Consider the following 26,627-nt stretch of genomic DNA (forward strand, 5'->3'; position numbering starts at 1 on the left):
CAAAATTTGTTTGCTTACACTTGGATAAAGGATTAAACTAAATTTATTATACTCTAACCAAGTGAAAAATAAACTTTCAACAATGTACTCTCTATTTGGCCTCATGGCCCAGACATATTAAACTCCTTCCTCAGTCACCTCAACAGCCTACATCCAAGAATCCAGTTTACAATGGAAAAGGAAAATAACAATAGTTTAACCTTCCTAGGCACCTTAGTTACACACCTTCCTAATGGTACACTTTCTTTCACTATATATAGAAAACTTACACATAGGACTTTAGAGTCACCCACGTGGTTAGCTTAGTACTGTGTGGTAGTGTGTATATTACATTAGTTTTTTGTAATCCCTGAAGATGTCTCAGTGACTGAGACGAAATACTGGAAATATTAAAATATGTTTTAATCCTTTCCAAGTGCTGTATATATTCCATTAAGCCTCCAAGATGATAGAATAAATTAAATTTTCTGACATAGGAACATTATGGTATTGAGCAGAGAGTTTTGGATCTCTGATGAGAGCCAGCAAAAACTCATTTAAGCACTAATAAAACAAATGTGCTCCTGGGCAGAGTTATGTCTTAAGTAGTGCAAACAAAGACAATTCCAATGTCATGGTGCTATCTTCTCATAAGCTCTCTGGCAAAATTCAAAATTTTTTTAAGTTTTTAAGTTTTTTGAATTTGGTTAAAAAATATAGATGCTCCATAATATCTTCCAGTTTAATAACCTTTTAAATTTCAATGTTTTGAAATGCTTTAATTGTATTGTGAAATGGCCATTTTGAATTGTTTGTTGAGATTAAAAAGAAAAAAAAAAATCACAAACAATTGTTAACTACAAAAATTGATCAACTTTTCAAAAGTATATAGAGATTTTCACCTGGTTATGATACAAACTAAACTTGCCAAGAAATTATACTCTTGTTTAATCCTTTATCCAAGTGTAACTTTTCAGAAGATTGTTAGAGCAAAAAAAAAAAAAAAGAGGGAGAAGCTATCAATAAATGATTGGTTGAGTTTAAAATTTATTTTTATTTTGAAAAACTTTTTCTGAAGAAATTTTTTTCCTGCTGGATGATTAAGTATTGCAAAGAAAACTTAAAAATACCCACCATATAACTAGTATAAAAATCACGAACTGATGAATAACAGTTAAAAAAAAAAGTTTAAGACAATGGTATTTAACAGACAAAAAAAAATCATACCTGATTGCTTTTCTCAGCTTGGCTACTACGATTAGAATCAGGAAAGTGAATATGGCAGCCAGTTTCTTCCATTACATGCTGTATGTTGTGTCCTCCTTTACCAATAATATGCGAATGATCAGTATAAGATACATCCATCTTCAGAGTAACCCGATTTCTCTTTGAGAATAGAGGAAGGGGAGCACAAAAAGAAAGAAAGAAATTAATACTAAAACATACAGTTTTGCACTATTGTCTACACAGGATACTGAATAAGTCTGGAGAGGAAAAAATATCACCAGAATCTTCCTCTACCCTAAAAATATTGAAATCTAGAAAAATCTGGTGATAATTTAAATGAAATGTAGAACTGTAAATAAAAGTACAATTAGATAAGAAATTATCTGCATATTTTAAATAAGTCTATATACACAATACATGCATTACATGCAGTTGTCTGGAAAATCAGAAAAGGGGAAGAAAAAAAAAAAGGAGACAAAAAATGAAACGTAAACTTTCAAATTTAATGAAATCAGATCGATAATTCAATATCAAATAACTCTTAAGGGAGCCCAAATCAGTTTCAGCAATGTCCTTTGGTTGGAAAGACCTGAATTTGAAACCCATCTAGGATACAAAGAACCTTTATTATCCTAAGACACCCCCCCCCTCCCGAGTCAGACTCATCTAGGAGGTTCCTTTCATCATACACACAGCTCATCATACTGTGACAATCAGGACTTTTCATCAAAAAGCGAACTAAACCACAGAGGTAGAAAGGTTTTCATCCTGAGAAGGAAAAAAAAAAAAAAGGAAAGGAAACTAGCCAGGAGAACATATAAAATTTACATACAAAACACACTATAGGCACACCTATCATCAAATAATGGTTAGGAAACCACAAATACCCTTGGAAGGTTATAAGCACATAAGGGCCTGCCAAAACCATAGGAAGAAGAAGATATAACCCTTAATCCTCGATTTAGGTATATGCCACTGGCATTACCTCATCCTGGCATTACTTCAACTTATCATTACTGGTGAGACACTTCCATTGAGTCCCACTTGCTATATACTTTGAGAAATTTCTAGATGTAACTTTACTGGTCATACTGTTTCAGAGGTTGGTTCACATTTAGCTTCACAGTTTTACCACTTGTTTTCTTCTCCTTGTCCTATATATATTAAAATTCTATTTCCTTGTGTCTTCTCTTATAAGAACCCACCAAACTTCGAAAGCCAGCATTCCCTCAGTCCATACTCTGAATTAATATTCTTCAGTCCAATTACTGTCTTGGAGATATGCTTCTGAACCTTTATGTCTGAATTGCAAAAGAATCCATATCTGGACTACTTTGCTGTGCTGATCTAATCTCAGAGACTTAATGTAATTTTGCTGGAATTTCAGTCTACACTTTCATTACATTTCCTGAAATATGTCCTGGGTACAAGGATAATTATGATAGTACTACATAATTAAGTTTACATTATTATTAACCTCCTGTCAACAATTTTCTTACAAATTAGCCTGTTATTTGCAAAGTCTCCAGTACTATCAGATGTTATATTTCAGTCTTTTAAGGCACTAACAGCTATAATAAATTTAGTTTAATCCTTTATCCAAGTGTAAGCAAACAAAGTTTGTGCCTGAAAATATCTTCAGGACTCGGGTAAGGTAGTGCAACACCAGGCAACTCCGAGCAAAGGTGGACCAAGCTCTCATTACTCCTTGTCTCAGTATCTCCCATAATGCAAAGCACATCTCCTTGCAGAGTTGTATACTGCTATGCATTAAGGGAAGGGCCACTACCCAGACCGGTTTCAACCTTTATTAAGGTCTCGTCAGTGGGAGGCAGACCCACTAATAAATTAAACTAATAAATTTAGTTTATCCTTTATTCAAGTGTAAAGTTACACTTGGATAAAAAGGATAAAGGATCCAAGTGTAAAGTTACACTTGGATAAAGGATTAAACTAAATTTATTATAGTCTAACCAAGTGAAAAATAAACTTCCAACATTTTTCTCTAAATCCAGAGTAATTCAATAATAAGGTGGTACACCTGTCGGCAACTCCTATAGGTAAATATGACCTCTCCTATTGTTTCTGCCTTAGTATCTCCATGTATGGGTCTGCCTGCCACTGACAAGACCTCAAATAACGGTTGAAACCGATCTGGGTAGTGGCCCTTCCCTTAATGCATAGCAGTATACATGTCCGCAAGGAGATGTGCTTTACATTATGGGAGATACTGAGACAAGGAGTAATGAGAGCTTGGTCCATTTTTGCTCAGAGTTACACTACCTTACCCCAGTCCTGAAGATATTTTCAGGCGCAAACTTTGTTTGCTTATACTTGGATAAAGGATTAAACTAAATTTATTATAGTCTAACCAAGTGAAAAATAAACTTCCAGCACTAATAGCTACTTCAATTTGCATGGTTTTCTTGGTCTTCCTCTGGTCTTTTCGCTTTTGTGTTGTTTTGAATTACTGCCAAAGCAACTAAGGCAAAGTGATCTGTATTATTATTATTATGTGACACCTCCAGGGAATCCAAAAACTCATCGAGGGAGAGTGTGGCAACAGCATTGAATGATTATGTCTCTTAATTGCAAAATTAAGGAAAACGAGTTTCTAGGATGAAGGGGAAAAAAAAAATACCTGTCACCATATGAAACTTGCTAACTGCATCCTAAATGCATGTTTCTTTGCATTTTAGAGGAGATTCAAACCTATGACCATTACCAACTGAGCTACAGAAGGTCCTTTTTCCTCCTGTCAAACATCTGTTTCACTAACCTTTCCTCTGCCATTCTATTTAATACCAGCTGAGCATTCAGGAATGAATTAGCAGAGCTCAGTGCTGGATTAAACCCTGTGGAGGCCTGTAGCAGTAGAAATCTCGTGGGGATGGGGGGGGGCCTCACATATCATCCCCTAATATGTTTTTAATTTTACCAACCAACAATTTTAATAAACCGATTTTATAACACAAAACAAACTTTAACAATTATTAATGTTATTAAACAAATAAACATTATGTTATTAAACAATAATTATTAAATATTATTAAACAATATTTACGGTATTATTAAACAAAAAGGAATTTTTAATTTTAATAAACAAACAAAACTTTAAACATTGACTTTCCTTGATTTGTTTGTGGCAAAATCTTGCAGGATATCTTGGAACGCTACCTTTTGCAAGACGTCATTATTCAGTGGCCATAATTTAGGGTAATGAGTGTGGTAAGAAAATCAAAAACGGATTATGAAAGAACATTAGCGATTTGCGTTAGCCATTTAGCCATTAGCAGGCTAAAGAGAATCCCAAGCAGTTTTTTCGATATGTTGCAAGTAAAAGAAAAAATGCACATGGCAGAATGTTTTTAAAGAATGCCGATGGTAGGGAGGTAACCGAATCAGTTGATATAGTTGAATTACTGAGCGAGCACTTTGCAAGAATATATCATCCAGATGGTGACATTGCAGAAATGAATGAACCAATAGATTATACGGAAATTGGGGTGAATGAAGTGGAGGTGAGCAGTCTATTACAAAACCTCAATGTCGATACAGCTGTGGGATTGGATGGTATACCAGCTCGTGTCATACGTGAAGTGGCTAAAGAATTGTCAGTACCCTTGACCATTTTGTTTAATTTGAGTCTCGGGTCTGGGTTAGTCCCGAGGGGGTGGAAAGAGGGGAAAATAGTTCCACTGCATAAAGGAGGTTCCAAGAATGCTGTTGTAAATTACCGACCAATTAGCATATCAGGAATCGTTGTCAAGGTCTTGGAGAAACTAGTCAAGAGAAGAATACAGGATTGGATAGATGAAAATGGGATACTGTATGGGGGAAAACATGGTTTTGTGAAGGGTAGATCATGCCTCAGTAACTTGCTCGCGTTTTATAACACAGTGACGGCTGAAATGGATAAGAGTAATGGGTTTACAGTGATTCTACTGGACCTTGCTAAGGCCTTTGACAGGATAACACATGGAACTCTAATCAGTAAACTGCAGCATATGGGGATGGATAAAGGGTTGGTGAGACGGATAGGAGAATGGCTGATGGAGAGATATCAGAGAGTGGTTTATTCAGGAGTAGAGTCCAAAAGACGGCTTGTGACTAGTGGTGTGCCACAGAGTTCTGTTCTTGGACCACTACTTTTCAATTTGTTCATTAACGATATAGGAAAGGATCTGAGAGGAAGTGTTCACTTGTTTGCTGATGATGCAAAGTTGGGTAGAGCAATAGTGAGTGCATAGGATGTCAAAATTTTGCAAGATGATTTGGATAGTTTGGAGGACTGGACTAAAGAAAATGGATGTCAATTTAATGTGGCAAAGTGTAAGGTTATGCATTTTGGGGTGAAAAGATTAGCAGTAGTATATCACACTGGTGGAACTGTACTCCAGGAGATTGATGAGGCCAGGGATTTGGAAGTATTGGTGGATAGGAAGTTGAAGTTTCAGGGGGCACATCGCACAAGTGGTTAAATCAGCTCTCAATATCTAGACTACTATCACTAGACCCATCTAGACTACTATGCCCAGATATGGGCACCAGGGTTTCTTCTTGATGGAGAGCAGGTGGAGAGGATCCAGAGACGAGTGACCAAGATGATAGCAGGTCTATGTAATGAACCTTATGAGAACAGGTTGAAAATTTGTGGGTTGCAAAAATTGGTTGATAGGCAGAAAAGGGGTGATATGATTGAGACATTCAAATTACTGAAGGGTTTCTATAAGATTAATCCAGAAGATATTTTTGAGAATAGGACTGGTGGTGGGAGGACAAGGGGTCATACATAGAAGCTGGGCAAGAATGTGGTTAATATGGTTAGAGCTAGGTTTTTTACTTGGAGAGTGGTGAATGAGTGGAATAAGCTGCCAGAGTCTGTTGTGGGTGCTATGACTGTGAATGAGTTCAAGGTGAGGTATAATAGATACTGTGTGAATGTCGAATAGTTGTTCTTGACATGATGTTAGGGCCTCCCTCAATGAGTCTGTCGACTCCTTGGAGTTGCCCGGGATAATAATAATAATGGTGAGTCGAGTCGTTCTTGTGTTTGAAGATCAATGGCAATTTTTCAGTAGTTTTAACTTCAAAAGGTTCATTCACCAGTAGCGTTTGTGATCATGAGACATCTATAAATTGTTAACACTGTCATAACATTTAGGAATATTGATTGCACCATATATTCAAAAATGAGTTTGTATGATCGTGATGAGTCACTGTTTCATCAGCTTTGAAATCTTCTTACTGTGATATGAAATACTTGAAATGACCCATTTCATCTGCAAACTCCAACTCTATGTTCTCAGGATAATTCTCTCTAAATCTTTGGGCAGCTTCTTTAATTTCGGCATGTCTTCGATGGGAACTGAACGAGGAACCCAAATAGAGAATGAACTCGCAAAGTTCATTCTTTTATATGCTTCCATACAACAGGAAAGCTCTGCACGTAACTTATCCAATATTGGTAGGCAAGTTTAAATCTTGAACTTTTCTCTTCCTCGAAGCAGAACCTCTTCTGCTTCATCATCATCGTGATGTCTTTCTTACGCACACATGCCTGCTTTCATCAGTGTATTGAGCATCTATTTTGTCATTTGCCTTCCTCTCATAGTCAAACATTTCTCTTTGTAATGTTAAAAAATCGAGTAATGATTTCAGAAGACGACAGCTATTTGAATTTTAATGTGAACTTGATGTCTATGGTTTATGTACTTTAAGTTGTTAATGGTTACATGTAAAGTTTTTCTTTGAGTTGATTCATTTTTTCTATCTTTTGAAAACAATTTAAGAAAGCTTGATTCTAATTTTCTTTCAAGATTAAATCAATATTATTTTGATCCGTTGTCATTGGGCACCCCCCCCCTCTGCCTATTTGGTAATCTCGCACTGGCAGAGTTAATCTAATAATGTCAAGTTCTTTCCTTATATCTTTATTTTTAACATGAAGCCTCCAATGTCTCTTAGAACTCTAATATCTGTTGTCTGGTATTTGATCAGACTTTTAATTTCTAATCTAACTCTCAGAAGTATACATTAAAACTAGTTTAAAAATTCACATAAATAATTTACTGATTATAATTAATTATTTACAAGCCAAATTTCTGCTAGCTCAAGCTAACATTATGAGAGGCTCTTTAAAAATACACCTCAGTGAAGACACAAAACAAAATGACCTGGATAACAAGGACAGTTACATACATGGAAGGCAACAGTGGCACTCTTAGTGGTGATTCCTGTTATAAATGATGATGGGTAGATATTTAATATTCAAATCTTGAATAGATTTGAACATCAAAATATATTCAAGATCATACTGTCAGGTCTGTTATAGTTATCTGAATTCTGTAGAACTTGTGCCACATCTAGGACCAGTCTCTCCAATTTAAAATGAGATTTGTGAATTAACTTGACTTTCTTCCATCTGATGAAGTGGTCTTTCTCCAAAGGATATTGTAGGAGTACACATTTTTGGTTGTCCATTTCAGATATATTTGTTCTTTTTTTTCCTGATCAAGGTAGTCCATTATGTCTGTATCCAAACTGAGTACCACACTAGCATGGGATGCAGTATACACCTAGGAAGGATAAAAGGTAATGGTGATTGTTGATTTGTTTTGTCTCAGGAAAGTAGATACTTCGAAAGAAAGTAGAGGTTTGAATACTGTTCTGATTCTGTGTTGTTTAAGGAGGCAACCCAGTTTATCTGTTTTACCTTTGACATAAGGTAAAGATATGGTGTATGCACAGTCTTGGTTTGAGGAGATGGGGTAGGTTTGTTGTTCTTTTTAAGGAGTTTGACGAGGATTTTTTTGTTTATCCATTTTGTTGGAATGATATAAGTAGAAACTATTGTTTCAGGTGCAGTGCTGGTCCTGAGGATGAAATTCACCTGCTCTGGAGACAAATGTCTTGAAAATTTCAAGTTTCTGGGCAGTGGCATGAGGATGGGGGCATGAGGCAGATGTAGGTCTGCCTATGGTTAAATGAACTTATGGAAGATGCATTTGCTTGCCTTGTAACTAAAGTATCCAAGAAGGCTAGAGGCTCTTTTCTCTTCTACAATGAAAATGATTCAAGGATGGATATTGTTGAGGAAATGTAAAAAGTTAGTCTGTGGGAAATGCAGTTAAATGGCAAAGACATTTATATTCCTGAACCATACTTTGGGCTTGAGAGGAGGCCGAATTAAGTGCCAAAGATTCAAACAATTCCATGTATAAGTTAGTAATAGGGTGAAAGTGGGGAGCCCATTACTACAACTTCGATTTGTTTAAACAGCTGGTTGTTCTGACTAAAATACCACAATTTAAGGCAATGCTTAAAAGTTTGCAAATGTCAGGGAGATAAATTTTAGAAGGAAGAATCAGCGTATCATCTGCCAGAACATTTGGAAAAAAGGATGACACACTGAAGCTTACTAAGTGATCATTCTCCTCTAACTGAAGGTTCTATATAGTGGTTTAAAGTGTGTGTATTTTTCTTTCTTTCTTTCTTTGGGATGCAATTCTAGCTCGCCTCCTTGTGGTGCACCTGGATAACGCTAAAGAGCTAGAGCAACTTGGCAACCATACTATCTTCTCGATCTCATGGAGAAATATTGGACCTGTAGTCCGAATTTGAAATTAACATTGAGGGTGTATGTAGAGCAAAATATGAATACTTCTCAAAGATTTTATATGACTACAATCTCGACATTGTTCTTGTTCAAGAGATTCAGTGTAAGGATGAGGATCAGCTCCACCGCAGGGATTGAATTCTTGGTAACATTATCGTTGGAGCCACTTACCATCATGCACATGGCCTTGCCACCTATGTACGTAGTACCCTAGAAGATTCCCACCTCATTACAACCCGTATTATCGGTGGCGTGCATCTGATATAACAACTATGATAGGGAACATCCCATGCCCTCATGTGTCCTCCACTAGTTCTACAACTTGTGGAGGCCACAATGCTTTCAACAATGAATATGGAGAGATTTTGACTGAATGGGCAAAAATTCACAACACATACCTAATTTTCGATGCTAAAGCTAGATCTTCCTTCAGGTCAGCACCTTGGAACAGAGAGTACAACCCTGACAACAATGGGCGACTGTTATCAACATCGAGAAGAGTTCTCTCCATCTTTCTGCGAAGCCAAAATAGACCAATTATATTAGAAGTAGTTCTGCAGGTACCCCCCTTGTCAGATCCATATAAGGGGTACCCTGTTCAGATCCTCGCTGGAACTTCCAGAAAGCTGACTGAATACATTTGCTGCCTGTCTTGACAAATATGTCCGTTGGATCCCTCCAACATGCAATAATTACAAGAGATTCATGGGAGCTGTTTTAGCTGTAGATAAGACCATACGAAGAGGCTTCCAGAAGAAGTATATCCCTGGATGGGATGATAACAGTAATAACCTGTACCAAGAATACCTAGAGTGTGGCGATACTGACATTGCAGATGAACTCATTCACAGCCTTGATACCAACCGACAGAAGAAATGGACTGAGACAGTAGAAAGACTCGATTTTCGGCACTCCAGTAGAAAACCATGGAGCCTTCTAAGAAAACTACGTAGTGATACCCTGACTGTCCGGGAACAATCAGGTATTTATCCTAACCAACATGCATCACATATTGTCAACACATCAAGATATACTGCCAAGGACAAACAACACACTCTTCACATAAAAAGAGAACTTACATATTTGAAAAATAACAGACCATCAGACTCTTTATATTTGCGACCTTTCACTCTTGAAGATATTAACAATGCTCTAATGAATATGAAACCAGGCAAGGCTCCAGGTTTCGATGGAATTCACCCCAATTTCCTGTTGAAGACAGGCCAAAAAGCCCGACAGTGGTTGGCTTGCTTTTTCTCTGACATCCTCCAGACTAGTAAATTTCCGAAAGAGTTTAAGAGGACAAAAATTATCCCCATCTTAAAACCAGAAAAAACCAACAACAAACCAGAAAATTACTGACCAATCACCCTGCTTAGCGCCTGTTATAAGCTCCTAGAAAGGCTCATCCTCAACAGAATTGCCTTAAGATAATAGAACGAGTCCAAGTGGAACAGGCCGGATTCAGACATAAATGAAGCTGCTGTGATCAAGTTCTGTCACTAACCGCACATATATAGGCAGGCTACGAACAATGCCTGAAAACACTGTAGCATTTGTAGATCTTACCACAGCTTATGATACAGTCTGGAGGCATGGCACAATCTGCAAGTTGCTCAGTGCAGTCCAATAGCAAAACTAATTGATAACATGCTAAGCAACCGCCTGTTTTCCAAGTGTATGGATGAGAACAAAAGCAAACAAAGAACACTGAATAATGGATTACCCCAAGGGTCAGTTCTGGCTCCCCTCCTTTTTAACTTATACATCGCAGATTTGCCTAATACAGCCTCCAAGAGGTTTTGCTATGCTGATGACATTACTCTAGCCACTAGACACACCAATTTTACTACAGTGGAAGATACACTAATAAATGACCTTGCAGTCCTAGATGAATACTTCCGCAAATGGAGATTATGCCCAAACCTTAGCAAAACAGAAGTTTCATGCTTCCACCGGAACAATAACCAGGCTAACAAAAACTCATGGTCTATTCATGACTTATTTTTTTAACGGTATTAACAACAACAAACAATTTTATCAAAGATGTTTTATTAACTGCTTATATTTCACTAAATTTCAAATCAGCATCATCAGCACAACACACTTGTACACACGACAGTGAGAGAGTGAAACAATACAATTGCAATGGACAAAAGATCTAAAGTCCTATTTTGGTGCCATCTAACGGGGGGGGGGGGCAGCTATGTAGGAGTTTCTCTTAGGATAACAATCTTCCAAATTTTTGGCAAATTAATGCAACCGTATTTGTTAAGGTTGAGAGAATTCTTCAATTGCTGATGCAAAAAATAATCTTTCAGATCTGTAACAACTCCTAAATAGCACATTCATTTTCTTCCATCTAATCCTGTGTGAAGGAGTGTCAAAGCATGGTCTGCCAGTTCTGACTTGCCATAGTAATAGTAGCAAATGTAATTTTCATGTTCTTCCAGGCAGATGCTAACTGATCTTTCTGTTTATCCATAACAGGCCAAGTCACAGGGAACTTCATACCCTCCTGGGGGTGCTAAAGGGTGAAGTTTATTCTTAGGTGAGTGGATCAGAGTTGCTACTTTGATATGAGGTTTGAAAGTGGTGCGAAGGCCATGTTTCATCAATACTTTTGCTATCTTTTCTGATGTACCTCTGACATAGGGAATGGAAATAATCATGTTGTGTTCTAGTGTATTAGGGGAGGGCAGAGTAATGGGACTATGTAGTATTCTATCTATTTTGTAGGGATTATAGCTGTTGGCCAAGAACGTATGGCGCAGATATTTGAGTTCTTCTGAGATATTTGAGAACTTTGGATAGAACTATCTTTTAAATCACATCTTATTAACACAGCATCCAAGCTAAAAACATGAAACAATATACTGCAAAAACTATGCGGAACAACGGGTGCCTCAGCAACAATACTTCGCTGCACTGCTCTTGATCTCATTTACTCTGCAGCTGAATGTTGCTCACCCATATGGCTGAACAGCGCCCATATATATTTGATTGATGCTCAGCTTAACACCACTATGTGCCTTATTTCTGGAACTGTGAAATCAACTCCAACCTACTGGCTGCTCCCAGTGCTAAGCAACATCCGACATCAACACATCTGCAGATCCATCTTTCTTCTACATGAATACAGCAAAATCATCAAAATCAGCTAACGCCTTTTTATTCCCGTATACGGGGAGTAGGCGAGGCCATTTAGCCCTATCTAACTTTTGGAGATTGAGTGGGCAGTTCAATCGCCACTGGTACCAATCAGAGATAGATGGCCCAAGGCTATCACTAATTAAGCGGTACACAGTGAAGAGAGACGGCTCAAATGTGCCGCCATCTCGTGGTACCTAACCCTAACACAATATATTTAATGTCTGAAAATAATGTGGGTTCTACGGTCGATTTTCTTGAGTTTATGGGACGAAAAACCCGAGTTTCCGGGAGGAAAAACCCGCTTGCCCGTGCCAGAGATCGACTAACTCGGGAACCGGTCGAAAAAAGGCTTAGAAAAAATTTCCTCTAGTCGCCGACTAGACTCGAAACTAAGTCTTCCTTCGTGCGGCCAAGCGCCATGGTGTGCAAACGCCACATCCACTGAGCTACACAGGCTCTTCAGCAAAATCATGGAAATCCAAAATCTTCCAATCCACGAAGACATCCCACCTATAAAAATAAACAGGCTAAAGTCAAGGCACCCTCCAATATTAACAGCAAAAAATCTCGCAGAGACAAGTTTCAACATGTAATGGAAAGAGTCCTGGTGTAACACTTCAACCGGGGACTTCCATGAATTAGTGGACCCAACACAGATGCCTTCGGGTTTTGACCTACCTCGGAAAACTTGGTCTACCCTTAACCGAATTCGCACCAATCATAGCAGATGTGCAGACCACCTTTACAAATGGGGAATGATTGTTTCACCCAGGTGCGACTGTGGATCACCCCGCCAGACAATTAATCATATTACAGCAGAATGTGCCCAACGTGCATACAGTGGAAACCTGTCAGACTTCATCCATGCTACACCAAGTGCAGTTGACTGGATAATTAACCTAGACATACAGTTGTAGCCTATTCTTGAGTCTCTTTTATGACTGTATTATGTCTTATTATTGTACATATGTCTATTATTATGTTCACACAGTTCATGTGTGAGCCATACACTAAATAAATTTCTTTCTTTAAATGTAAGATGATGTTCTGCCAATGTTTGTTGAGTTTGGATGGCAGGTGTTTAGCCAGTTTATATGTAGAATAATTTATGGCATCCATTATGGGATACAATGTGGCTTCAGGTTTGTGGACCTTGGGTAGCCTACAGTCTTGTGTATGCAGGTAAAATTTTTTTAGTTTAGATAGTTTCAGTTGGACAACTTCTAATGTCAACTAGCAGACTTAGTTTTATATTTCATTGATACAACAGGGTTCTTATTAAGTCAAAGTATCGATAACAATTCTTTCAATTTACTAATGAAGTAGTCTGTGCTCATGATTACTGTAGCATTGCACTTGTCTCCTTTCACTATTACTATGTTTTGGTTTAGTTTTAAATTTTTCAGGACTGCTTTTTTTTCACCATTAGAGATACAACTTCCTGGAGGGGCTTGATTTTTTAAGTAAAGCAGCAGTTTCTAGCCTAATGATGTCTACTTCTACTGGATATAGTTTTTGATGGAGAATTCAATGTTTGTCATTATCTGTATGCATGCGATTTTTTTCTGGGGCAGTGGCAAAATTAAACCATTTAATTAGAATTTTGGTTTCATTGTCCAAATGTCTATAATCTGACAAGTTGTGAATCGTCTTGTTTTCTGGAGGTTGCTGGAGATTTTTCTTCCTTTCAAGGTTGTTGAACTTACAGATTAAGCTTCTCTTATTTTCTTTAAATATTTTTAGTTCCTTTTCAACTGATAAACATTCTATGAATACCCAAATATCATGTCTGATGCATTTAGAAAGCTTAAGGGGGTAACGTAATAATATCCCTGTTTGTGCTTCTCCTAGCAGAACCACAAATGATGAAATTCAGAGACTAGGTCCTAGACTATGTTCATCTGTATGCAGATGTGATAGAAGCATTTATTCTACAGAATGATAATGCTTGTCCTCATCAGGCAAAACTCATGGACCAACATCTTCAAGAAAAGACTATCATAAATATGGATTGGCCAATCAGGTCTCCTGACCTTAATTCTATTAGCATGTCTGAGATGCTCAAAGGTAGGCATGTTGTGGCTCTCAGCCCCCCCCCACCCACCCAATAACCTTGAGGGACTTGGGAGAGCTTTGTAGGCACAATGGTTGTTATTACCAAATGAGTTCCTGGACACCATCATAAACAGTATGAAATATTGTTGCAAGTGCTCTATTGCTGTGTGAGGGGTGACCGCATTCCTTATTGAGGCACTTTCATTTTGACCTATTGTTTAAGACATGTCTTCAGGTATCATCATTATTTACTGAATTAAACTAGTTATAAATTTTGTGGGCGTTTCTTTCACATCTCATATATCATACTGTTTTTTGCCCAATTACATAAAATTTCATCATACAGTTTTTTCTTTAAATATTCTTTTTTAAAAAAATATATATATATTATTTTTTTTAATGTTGTTATGCAAACCTACAGTACATTTTGTATACCATGGATGGGATAAGGATTTTCTTTTCTATTTTTATCAATTTTTTAATTTTTTGTATTTATTATTAATTTTCTTTAAACTTTAAAGCTTCTTTAAACATAAAGATATACATAAATATACATGGGAATCCAGAGGATATAAAAGCATCACTAACTATATAATAGTGGGTGAAAAAACTAAAGAACAGGGTAAGAAATTGCAGAGTACATATATAGAGGATGCACTATTGACTCAGATCATTATTTATTAATCAGTACTATTAAGATCCCAAACCAGAGAAATAGAAACAATACAAGAACACAAAAACAAAAGCAGGAGCAATTTAAGATAGAACTGTTACAGCAAGATAGTATCAGAGAACTATATCAAAGAAGCCTTACAAATCATACAAAGAAAATAAATGAAGATACAGATATAGAAAATGAATGGCAAAACATTAAACAAATAGTAAAACAAACAGCATATGAAGCCATAGGAACAAAACTGTGAAGAAAAAGGAAAGGACTCAGAACCTGGAACTCAGAAATAGAATCCTTAATAAGAAAGAAAAAAGAAATGTACCTTAAATGGTTAAACAACAGAACCATAGGAAATGAAATAGAATATAAAAGAATCAGAGCAATAACAAGAAGAGAAACCAGGAAAATCAGAAGACAGGACTGGGAAAATTGTTTTATCAAGATTACAGCATGACATAAATGGACCTCAATTAAAGAACTATAAAATCATTAAAAAAAAGACTCAAGAAACAAAGGATAATCTATAATTAGAAAGCCACTCCACAAAAGAATGGACCAATCACTACACCCAGCTTCTAAACAATCATAATCAAATTGAAATAAAACAAGTAATAAGTCAAGAAACAAATGAATAACCAATACAGTTAAATGATCTAAAGAAAATACTAAAAAATAGAAAAGCTACAGGAGAAGATGGAATAAATTCAGAACTATACAAATACAGCACTAAACCATTTCAATTATGATTAATTAAATTCCTAAACAGAATATGGGAAGAAAGAAACATCCCACAAGAATGGAAGACAGCAATAGTCATAAACATATTCAAAAAAGGATACAGAAAGGATTACAGAAACTACAGGAATATCCTTACTAAATACATGCTATAAAATATAGCTAGATATAATTAAAAGTATAAGGGTGGTCTGAAAAATTCTCAGCCTAACAATGAAAAAACGAATTTATAATTTTAAAATTATTTTTATTTTTCAACATAATCTCCCTTAAGACTAATATATTTATTCCAGCGATGCTCCAGCACCATTATCCCGTCCCTGTAGTATTTTGCAGATCAGTAAGATCTGCAAAATACCTCTCTACAGTTGCAACCACTTCTTGATTCAAAGAAAAATGCTGACCAGTGAGGAAGAGTTTTAATTTTGGGAAGAGATAGAAATCAGAAGGAGCCAAATCTGGGGAATAGGCTGGATGTTCCAACAATTCATTGTGCAGATCCCTTAATTTTCCCATTGCCAAAACATCTTTTGTGGGCTGTTGCACTGTCCTGATGAAAGATGATTTTTTTTCATCTGCAAACCGGGTCTTTTCTCTCGAATTTTTTAGCCCAGTCTGGTAAAAAGATCGGAATAATATTCCCCGGTTACAGTTTTACCCTTTTGAAGATAATTAATAAACAAAATGCCTTTAGCATCCCAAAACACAGATTCCATGACCTTGTCTTCTGTCCACTGTTTGGATTCTGGTGTGTACTGATGAATCCAAGTCTCATCCATAGTAATAAATCTACACACAAAATCAGTTTTATTCTTGTTAAAATGCTCCAAAAGCGTGGCACCCATCTTGCGCAAGACTTTTTCATTTGCAATTCTTCGTGCAAAATATATCCTACGTGTTCTTTTGAAATTCCTATAGTCTCAGCAATTTCACACACTGTGACTCGCCAGTCATCCGATACCATATCGTGCACTTGTTCAATGATTTCTGGTGTTGTTACACTTTTTTGGATGTCCTTCACGTGGATCATCTTCAAGGCTGGTATGGCAACGTTTCAACTTCGCAGCCCATTTCTTAATTGTCGAATACAAAGGAGAAGAGTATCCATAAACTTTTATGAACTTGGAATGAATTTCTTTTGGCGTTAAACCTTGTTTTACAAAGAATTTTATAACCGCATGATACTCATGGGGTTATAAATAACATACAATTTTATCCATTTTCAAGGGATACAGAAACACTTTTGCTTCAGACAGCTGTATAAAACAAACTTCTTGATAGAATGACTTGTAATTTCACATGGATGCTTATGACAGATGTACCAACTTAGAAAAAAAAAAAATCTTGCTGATAGTGTTGCCATCTATGCTCAAGGCCAGGGCCGCTGAGAAGGGGTGACATCTGAGACTCTTGTCACGGGCCCGGCATCAAAAAGGGCCCTACTGTCATGTCACATACTGTGTTTATAATGCATGGTTTTAATTCTCGTAATAATACAACAATGATAAAGGATAATGGCATATCGAGAATGATACTGTGTTTTGTTTTAGACAGACTGCTATGCTCTTTAGCTCGCCATGAGCATCCGGAAGACACTGATTCTCTCGGTGTGGATCGCTGTAGTTATAGTGGGTGATGACGTTAATAAGCGTTCATGCAAAGTTGTTGCAGTCAGCTGTGCTAGCGCTGTAATTGCATTCACAGTAATGTTCCATGCCAGAATGCTTCGTTCTTGTTAGTATTTTGATAGACGAAGGTTTTGTGATTGTTTGTAAAGTGTGAACTGTATAGCGTAGGCCGTGTGCTAAAAAATAAAGGTAAGTATTCTTATTAATTTGATTTTTTAATTTTTAAAATTATATTTTTAATAAAAAAAATTTGACCAACAGAAATGTATCATCATAAATCTGGAAATCAAAAACGAAAGGAGAAACTTGTGGACCACAGACTTGTCACAGACCCGAAAATTTCTCTCGGCGGCCCTGCTCAAGGCTGAGAACTTTTCAGACCACCCTCGTAAATTAACACCATGAGCCGAGGAAATTATTGGAGAAGAGCAATGTGGCTTTAGGAAAGGAAGATCCTGCACAGATCCCACATTTACACTCAAACAAATTATAGATAAAAGAATAGAATTTAACCTGCCAACATATATGGCCTTCTTGAATTATGAGAAAGCATATGATCAAATCAACAGAACAAAATTAATCTCTATACTGTATGAATTGAAAGCTCCACCTCAAACCACAAAAGCAATAGTAAATATAATGAAAGAAAGCTAAATAAAAATTAATAATGAAACAACCAAAAAAAAAATTAAAACCAATAGAGGTCTCATTCAAGGAAGTCTATTATCACCAATACTCTTGAATATATATATATATATATATATATATATATATATGGAAAATATTTCAAGAGAGTGGAGGAAAAACAAAATCATAGAAATAAAAATAGGAAATAAAGAATTAACCAGCCTTTTGTATACTGATGATCAAGTTATTTTTGCTGAAAATGAAGACCAATTACAGAAAAATCTATATGTATTGAACAAAACAATAGAACAGTATGACATGAAAATCTCAATAAATAAAACAAAATCAATAACATTTCAAAGTAAAGAAATTAAAAGATGCAAACTAGTCATCCACAACAAAGTAATAGAACAAGTGAACAAATTTAAATATCTAGAAAATTACATAAGCCCCAATGGAGAAATTGACATTGCACATAAAATGCAAAAAATTACTAGCAGTCATTGGAACTTTGAAAAATAATAGCCAAAACCAATTCTGAAATATGGCAGTGAAACATGGACTTGGGGAAAACGAGATAAAAGACAAGTGGAAGCTGAAGAAATGAAGTTCCTATGACTGCTTGCAGGCTATAAAAGAATAGACAAGATAAGAAATGAAGAAATAAGAAAATAATTATCCATAATTAACATAACAGAAGACATCACAAACTATAGAAATTACTGGAAAAACCATGTAAAAAGAATGAATGAGTACAGATGGCCAAATATTGGCTGGAAATATAAACCAAAAAAGGACACCGATCAAGAGGAAGACCCAGGAGGAGATTGGCAGAAGACTTTTTAAACCCTTGAAAACACTAGGCAAATAATTGCCTAACACACGCGAAGCCAAGAAGTTTTTTTTTTTTACATAGTCCACAAATCCTGTTCTAGAGACCAAACATGAAATTTTTTCAAGCCACTTCATTTCTCCAATAAGTGGGACAGCGGTCTCACACCAGGTGATGAAATTCATCCTCCATCTAAAGACCATTACAAACATCAATGCCCATGGTGGGATTCAAACCCATAACCATAAAGTGGATATGCTAACCACTCTGGCTAGTTATGTTATTATGTAACAGATAAGCTTAGGCGTTGCTGGTTATTCATTACTTTTTTTTTTTTTTTTTTTTTTCACGGTATTAACAACACCACAAACACTTTTATCAACAAGGATGTTTTATTAACGCTAATATTTCGCCGATTTTCAAATCAGCATCATCAGAGCACAACACACATGTAAACGCGACAGTGAGTGAAACAATATAATTGCAGAAAGACAAAAGATCTAAAGTCCTATTTTTGGCGCCCTCTAACGGGAAAAAAAAAAAAAAAAAAAAGCAGCAGCAGTTATCCAGGAGTTTTTCTTAGGATAACCGTCTCCCAAATTTTTGGCAAATTAATGCAACCATATTTGTTAAGGTTGGGAGAATTCTTCAGCCAACACCCCAAAATTCACTTCACAGTAGAAAAAGAATCAAATAACTGTTTACCATTTCTTGACACATTAGTCACCCGCCTTTCAGATGGATCACTATCTTTTTCTATTTACAGGAAGCCTACACACACAGGAAGATACCTACATAAACAATCACATCATCATCCAGTCCAACAGTACGGCATTTTAAAAACACTGACACACAGAGCCAGAGCCATTTGTTCTAACGATACAGCTCTGACCACTGAACTCCAGTACCTGCGCCATACGTTCTTAGCCAACGGCTACAATCCCTACAAAATAGAAAAAATACTATATAGGCCCATTATTCTGCCCTCCCCTAATACACAAGAATACAACATGACCATTTCTATTCCCTATATCAGAGGTACATCGGAAAAGATAGCCAAAGTATTGGTGAAACATGGCCTTCGCACCACCTTCAAGCCTCATGTCAAGCTGGCAACTCTGATCCGCTCACCAAAGGATAAACTTCACCCTTTAGCACACCCAGGAGTGTATGAAGTTCCATGTGACTGTGACTTGGCCTATTATGGGCAAACAGGAAGATCAGTGAACATCCGCCTGGAAGAACATGAAAGATACATTCGCTACTATTACTATGGCAAGTCGGGACTGGCAGACCACGCTTTGGACACTCCTTCACACAGGATTAGATGGAGAAAAACGAATGTGCTATTTAGGAGTCGTTATAGATCTGAAAGACTATTTTTTGAGTCAGCAATGGCTTTGAAGAATTCTCCCAACCTTAACAAATATGGTTGCATTAATTTGCCAAAAATTTGGGAGACGGTTATCCTAAGAAAAACTCCTGGATAACTGCTGCTGCTTTTTTTTTTTTTTTTTTTTTTTTTTTTTTTTTTTTTTTTCCCCGTTAGAGGGCGCCAAAAATAGGACTTTAGATCTTTTGTCTTTCTGCAATTATATTGTTTCACTCACTGTCGCGTTTACATGTGTGTTGTGCTCTGATGATGCTGATTTGAAAATCGGCGAAATATTAGCGTTAATAAAACATCCTTGTTGATAAAAGTGTTTGTGGTGTTGTTAATACCGTGAAAAAATAAGTAATGAATATGTTATTATGATTGTTCTTAATTTATGGAAACCAGTGTATTTCACTTGTTCTATATAAGTTCTCCACTGATAATAGTTTATTTTTTTGTGTTCTGTTTAATTTTGTAGTTTTTTAATTGATGATTTCCAGACTAAATTTCTTAGTAGTTATTCAATTTAATCAATCCTAAAGACCTGTAATAGATATTTAGGAAGTAAATACTTGAGTTGAATATACCACTTATATTATTACAGTATGGGTATCTCAATGCCATTACAGGTTTCATCGCAGCTGATTCATTATTCATACACTAACCATCAATCACACCTCTCCTAGAACTCATTCAATGATGAACTCGCAACTAACTCCAGCAATTTATTCCATCCATTCTCCACCCTCCAAGCAAAAAATTTATTCCTGACACCCTTGTTCTATCCTTCCTATTATGTACTTACTGAAAAAAAAGTTATTTGTGTCAATTCTATGAAATCCCTTTAATGTTGTATACCTTTTTCCTTTATATTCCCTTCCAACTTTCTTTTTCTGCAACCTCTGCTTAATGATACTATTTATCCATGTAATTCCCACCTGAAATATATAACGCACTGTATTTAGTGACAATTTTAGCACTAAATATAGTGCATTATACGTTGCCTCTATATGATGTATTTAATGCTAAAATTATACATTTTGCTTGCAGTCGTGTAATGTTGTGTCTTTTGGAGCTTTCTTTTTTTTAAATATTATACAGAGCCATTTTCATTCCAGTACTAAGCTACTAATACATATAATGTTCATTATTGGGTAGTTTAAATATACCAAATAGAGAATTTCCCTTAATTATTAGTTTCTTATATAATTCAAAACAAACAGATTCTCTTGGTCTTTACATATATATGGTTTTGATGGAAGCACTTATTCATAATGTGCTATGAATAAGTGCATTTCATGCTAGGAATATTTTAGCATTTCAATATGCATTGATAATGTGCTAAAATATTCAAGTATTTTGATGATGCATTAATGACAAAATAGCATCAGATAATTAATAATTAAATATTTAAATTAATAATTTGAGAACTAGTTTATTTTGCACATGTAAACAAACCTGCACTTTGCCACATTATTAAAGCAGCTCTTCCCATTATTTGGAAGTCAAATTTAAGGGCCTGGGTCCCACTTGCCATGTTTGAAGATTGGATCTTGAACTGTTTTATTCCTGCTGTGGAACATTATTTTTCATAAAAGAAAATTCCCTTTAAAATTTTGCTTGTCCAGGAATGACCTCTACATAAAATACGACCTTTATAGGGTGAAGGTCATTTTTACCACCCAACACCACATCGTTACTACAGCCAATGGACCAGAGAGTCATTTCGGCATTTAAGGCTTATTACAGTGTACATTCCTGCAAGCAGTCAGGGTTATGGAAAATGATGTGATGTCCTTGAGAGAGTTCTGGAAGAATTATAACATCCATGATGCCATCAAAAACATTGCTGATTCTTGGAAATGAAGCAATCAACAATTAAAGGGGCATGAAACAAACTGTGCCCTCAATTCTGTGATGATTTTTGTGGCTTCTCAGAAGACATCGCTGAAACCAGAAAAGCTGTGGTGGATAGTCGCAATGCACTGCAATTGGACATCAATAAAAAATGATGCCATTGACTTACTAGAGTCCCATTCACAAGGATTAGCCAATGAAGACTTTATGGAGATAGAGAAGCAGCTGATAAAAACACAAGAACATGAAGAATCAGAAGATCCAGAGCCAAGAAAGTTTACAACAAAAGAATTAGCTGAAGCCTTTCGTCTCATTGAAGCAGAATTTGCTAAGCTTGAGGAGCAAAATCCTAGCATTCAGCAGTTTGAAAAGGTTTATTATGCAATTAGTGAGAACATCAGCTGCTACAAAGCCATTTATGATGAAAAAATGAAAAAGGCCATACAAACAACCCTATATACCTTTTTCAAGAAATCTATTGCAGTGGTAAGCTCCCCTCTTCCAGAAACAGAATCAAATCCTGATTCTCAAGCACCAGGTCCATCCTCTCTAGCATCATCTCCCGATTAATGTTAGCTTACCTTCTTGCCTCAGAAACGCCCCTTCCGGTAAGCAAGACATTGATGCAATCTTTAATATTCTTTTTTGAAATTTCTCCTATCTAAACTTTTTGTATGAGGTTGTTTTTATGTTCTGTTTCTTTGAATTAAAAGAAAGAGCACAATAGTTTATGTAACTTATTATTACAGTATAAGGGTATTATTATTATTACTACAGTATTACACTGAATTATTATAGCTACATATGAGCTGTTATAATATTGTTATTAATATTATTATTATTGCCACATATGCGCTGTTCATCAGGGATCCGAGTTACATACAAATCTGACTTAAAGAAGTACTGGTAGCTTACATAACCTCTTAAAAGTCATAAAATTAACTCAATTAACAAAATTAAATTAAATTAATTTTGATTCTCAATCAAAAATGACAACACATTTTAGCAAAACAATTTATGACTTTTTCTGCTGTAGCAGCATGAATGTGACTGAATGGGATGAGTTCTCCTTTAGTAAATCATATGTACAATAATGAATATAATTACGGACACTTAGTGAAACATTTTTATGCTCAACAAAAAAAAAGAATTCGGCTGGTGTTAAGTGAGTATGGGTACTGCAATTGGAGATTCAGTTCCTTCAAAATCAGCTGAGTTATCAATGAAGGAAAACTTTTGACTGCATATAATAAAATAAAAACTGAAGTAGCCTGTGAAGATCTAAACTCAAAAGTAATAAAGAACTAAAAGTCTAACACAAGAAAGGAACAGATATATTTTCAAGAAGAAAATACGAGGGTGGTCTGAAAAGTTCTCAGCCTCAACCATAGATGCAACACTATCGGCAAGATTTTTTTTTCTCTAAGTTGGTACATCTGTCCAAAGCATCCATGTGAAATTGCAAGTCATTCTATCAAGTAGTTTGTTTTATACAGCTGTCTGAAGAAAAAGTGTCGTCTGTATCCCTTGAAATGAATAAAATTGAGTATTGTGCAGTTATAAAATTCTTTGTAAAACAAGGTTTAATGCCAAAAGAAATTCATTCGAAGTTCATAAAAGTTTATGGGCACTCTTTTCCTTCATATTCAACAATTAAGAAATGGGCTGCGAAGTTTAAATGTGGCCATACCAGTCTTGAAGATGATCCACATGAAGGACATCCAAAAAGTGTAACAACACCAGAAATCATCAATCAAGTGCACGCACGATATGGTATTGGATGACCGGCGAGGCAAAGTGTGTGAAATTGATGAGACCATAGGCATTTCAAAAGAACATGTAGGATACATATTGCATGAAGAATTGCAAATGAAAAAGCTTTGCACAAGATAGGTGCCATGCTTGCTCACAGCAGATCAAAAATGCACTTGCATGAAAAACTCCGAATAGTGCTTGGAGTGTTTTAACAATAAAAAAACTGATTTTGTGCATTGATTTATTACTATAAATGAGACTTGGATTCACCATTACACACCAGAATCCAAACAGCAGTCAAAACGGTAGAAGCCAGTTGCTCAGCGCCAAAGAAAACAAGTTCATGGCATTGGTGTTTTGGGATGGCTTTTTTATTAATTATCTTGAAAAGGGTAAAACAATAACTGGGGAATATTATTCCAATCTTTTTACCAGACTGGACGAAAAAATTTGAGAGAAAAGACCCGGTTTGCAGAAGAAAAAAATCATCTTTCATCAGGACAATGCAACAGCCCACAAAAGATGTTTTGGCAATGGGAAAATTGAGGGATCTGCACAATGAATTGTTGGAACATCCAGCCTTTTCCCAAGATTTGGCTCCCTCTGCCATCTATCTCTTCCCAAAATTAAAACTCTTCCTCATAGGTCAGCGTTTTACTTCGAATCAAGAGGTGATTGCAGCTGTAGAGCGGTATTTTGCAGATCGTGCTGAGAATCACTACAGGGATGGGCTAATGGGGCTGGAGCATCGCTTGAATAAATGTATTAGTCTTAAGGGTTTTAAATGTATGTTGAAAAATAAAAATAATTTTGAAATTATAAATTCGTTTTTTCATTGTTAGGCTGAGAACCTCATATAAGAGGAAAATACTTAATGGCTTTTGACTGCCTAATGACCTGTCAAGCAGCAAGTGTCAGATCTAAGAGAGCTTTTTTTCTCATGGTGGATTAATTTTTACAAACATTAGGTCACATTAAGAGAAACACAGCCTTGATAAAATTCAAGTTTCCTATGTGATTATTTTTAAAAAAAAAAAGGACATTTAAGTTATATATATATATATATATATACATATATGTTTGTTTTCCTAACTTTAAAGTTAATTTATATTTTGAAATAATCTTGTTTATTTATAAATTTAGATTAATCATGTTAATATTACTGCATATCTGCTTGTTTAGAAACATTTACAACAATTGTGTTATAAAATAACATATTTCAATAAATATTAATAAATAAGTTTTTGAAAACATAAGAAACTAGTACTTATGAAAAATTTGAGCGAATTACCAATAACTGACAAAGTTCTTTCTCTCCACACCTCTAGCGCTCACTCTCAAAACACTATCAAAACATGTGCTCATCTGTTTCACTTTCCTCCCACGGTCATCTGTTTCACTTTCCTCCCACATGCTTCCACTCTACAAAACAAATGCATTTCACAAGCTACAGTGAACAAAATCACACATACTCAATTTGCATGCATTGTTCTATGCATCAGTTATAAAATACAGTGATACCTCGGCTAACGAAGATAATTCATTCCGGAATCACGTTCATTAGCCGAAACGTGATTTCCTGTAGGTTCTATAGAAAATTGTTTGATTCGTTCTGGATGCTGCCTACTATTTAAAGATAAGTTTTATAAAATAGTAAAAAGCACACTATGAAAGGGCAAAAACTCAAAGGCTAAGATGAACAGCTACCCAATTAGATGAAGAGAATGGAAAGTAGAATGAAAAACTGACAATCTTTATACTATTATATACACTTTATTAAACTGAAAATATGTACACAATGTTTTTACTATTCTTCTTCCAAATTTTCAAAGTTTATTCAAGGTAAGTCTCCTCTTTTTCAGTAGCTGGTCTCTGTCTTTTTGCTAAAGGAGAAGTCAAAAATCTGCCCAAAGTTGATTGAACTTCTATTTTTTTCAGAATGTTTTTAAAGTGATTCAGACACTTGACTTCAACCAAGGCACAAAGTCTGTTCATTTCAGCTTTGTTGGGATTCCACTTTGTAGCCAAAGACTGAAACTCTTCCCAGTAGTGCAGCATTTTTTTTAATGTCACCTGTTGGCATTCTTCCCTTTTTATTGCTGTTTTCCTCCTCTGATGAGCACTCTTTATCTTCCTTGTCTCTTTCCTGATTCAGTTGCTTTTTCAACTCTTCAAGATCTTCTGTTACTGACACTGGTATGAGGTGTCTTACTTCTCGCTGTCTCGAACGTAAACAACCCAGTTGGGTTGGTGGGTCTCCCCTATGTGATGTGGTCAGCTCATTTCTTTGTCACTCATACAGATGGAAAAGATAAGCTCCTGGAATGGCCCGACCGTTCATGTTAGCATGCGCATCCACTAAAACATTCCTTAGCCGAATCCACATTCGTTAGCCGAGTCCGAAAAACAGCGAAAAAAATCTTTGTTAGCCGAAAAATTCGTTAGCAGAGTCACTCTTTAGCCGAGGTATCACTGTACAATGCAGCATACTTATTACAATAACAGCTTTTAAAATCATGTAGACCCTTACAAGAAAAAATGTGCTAGCTCATAAAAAACAATCTAGAAAAAAATAAGTCTATTGTGGCTATTTACTTTTTAAAACAAAATATCTTTAAGCTCCTAAAAATGTAACATATGATTTATAATATCAAAAATAAAGTAAACAGATAAAGTAAAATAAATTCGTCCTGGTCATAGCACTAAATTGCATATCATAATAATGATAACAAATACTTTTTATTATCTGTGAAAGGGTCATAATTATATCTTCAGAACATAAGAACACAGAAGAGACAATAAATGTTACACTTTTACTGAAAAAGAAGTTATAAACACAAATACAAGTAATTTAAAGTAGAAGATAACAAAACAGGGTATAAGGGGAAAAAAACAAACAGAGTTTACAATATATATATATATATATTGTAAAATGAGTTGAATGACTTAAACTGAGAGTTAGGTTAAAAAAAAAAAGTTTTTTTTTTACCTAACTTCTTAAAACTTAAGAGAAAAGAAAAAACACTAAAGGTTAAAAAAACTATGAACAACATAGGAGTCTCTATACATAATTAGCATGAAAATGTTGTATCTGTATTTAAAGCTATTCTTTC

The 26,627-nt window shown here is 35.7% G+C and overlaps 1 protein-coding gene across 2 annotated transcripts in view; it reads right to left on the minus strand.

Annotated features, from left to right (window-relative positions):
* Positions 1-26,627, minus strand: part of LOC150104295 (protein bicaudal C homolog 1-A-like) — a 321,235-nt gene that overhangs the window by 184,335 nt on the left and 110,273 nt on the right. For both annotated transcript variants that reach the window (XM_090396901.1, XM_090396900.1), the window contains exon 5: positions 1,207-1,365. In XM_090396901.1, coding sequence (XP_090253027.1) covers positions 1,207-1,365 — 159 coding nt within the window. The remainder of the gene's footprint in view (positions 1-1,206; positions 1,366-26,627) is intronic.

The sequence above is a fragment of the Typopeltis vanoorti genome, chromosome 8 (assembly GCF_054136105.1).
Source record: "Typopeltis vanoorti isolate ZY-2024b chromosome 8, IOZ_Tvanoo_1.0, whole genome shotgun sequence".
Lineage (NCBI taxonomy): Eukaryota > Metazoa > Arthropoda > Arachnida > Uropygi > Thelyphonidae > Typopeltis > Typopeltis vanoorti.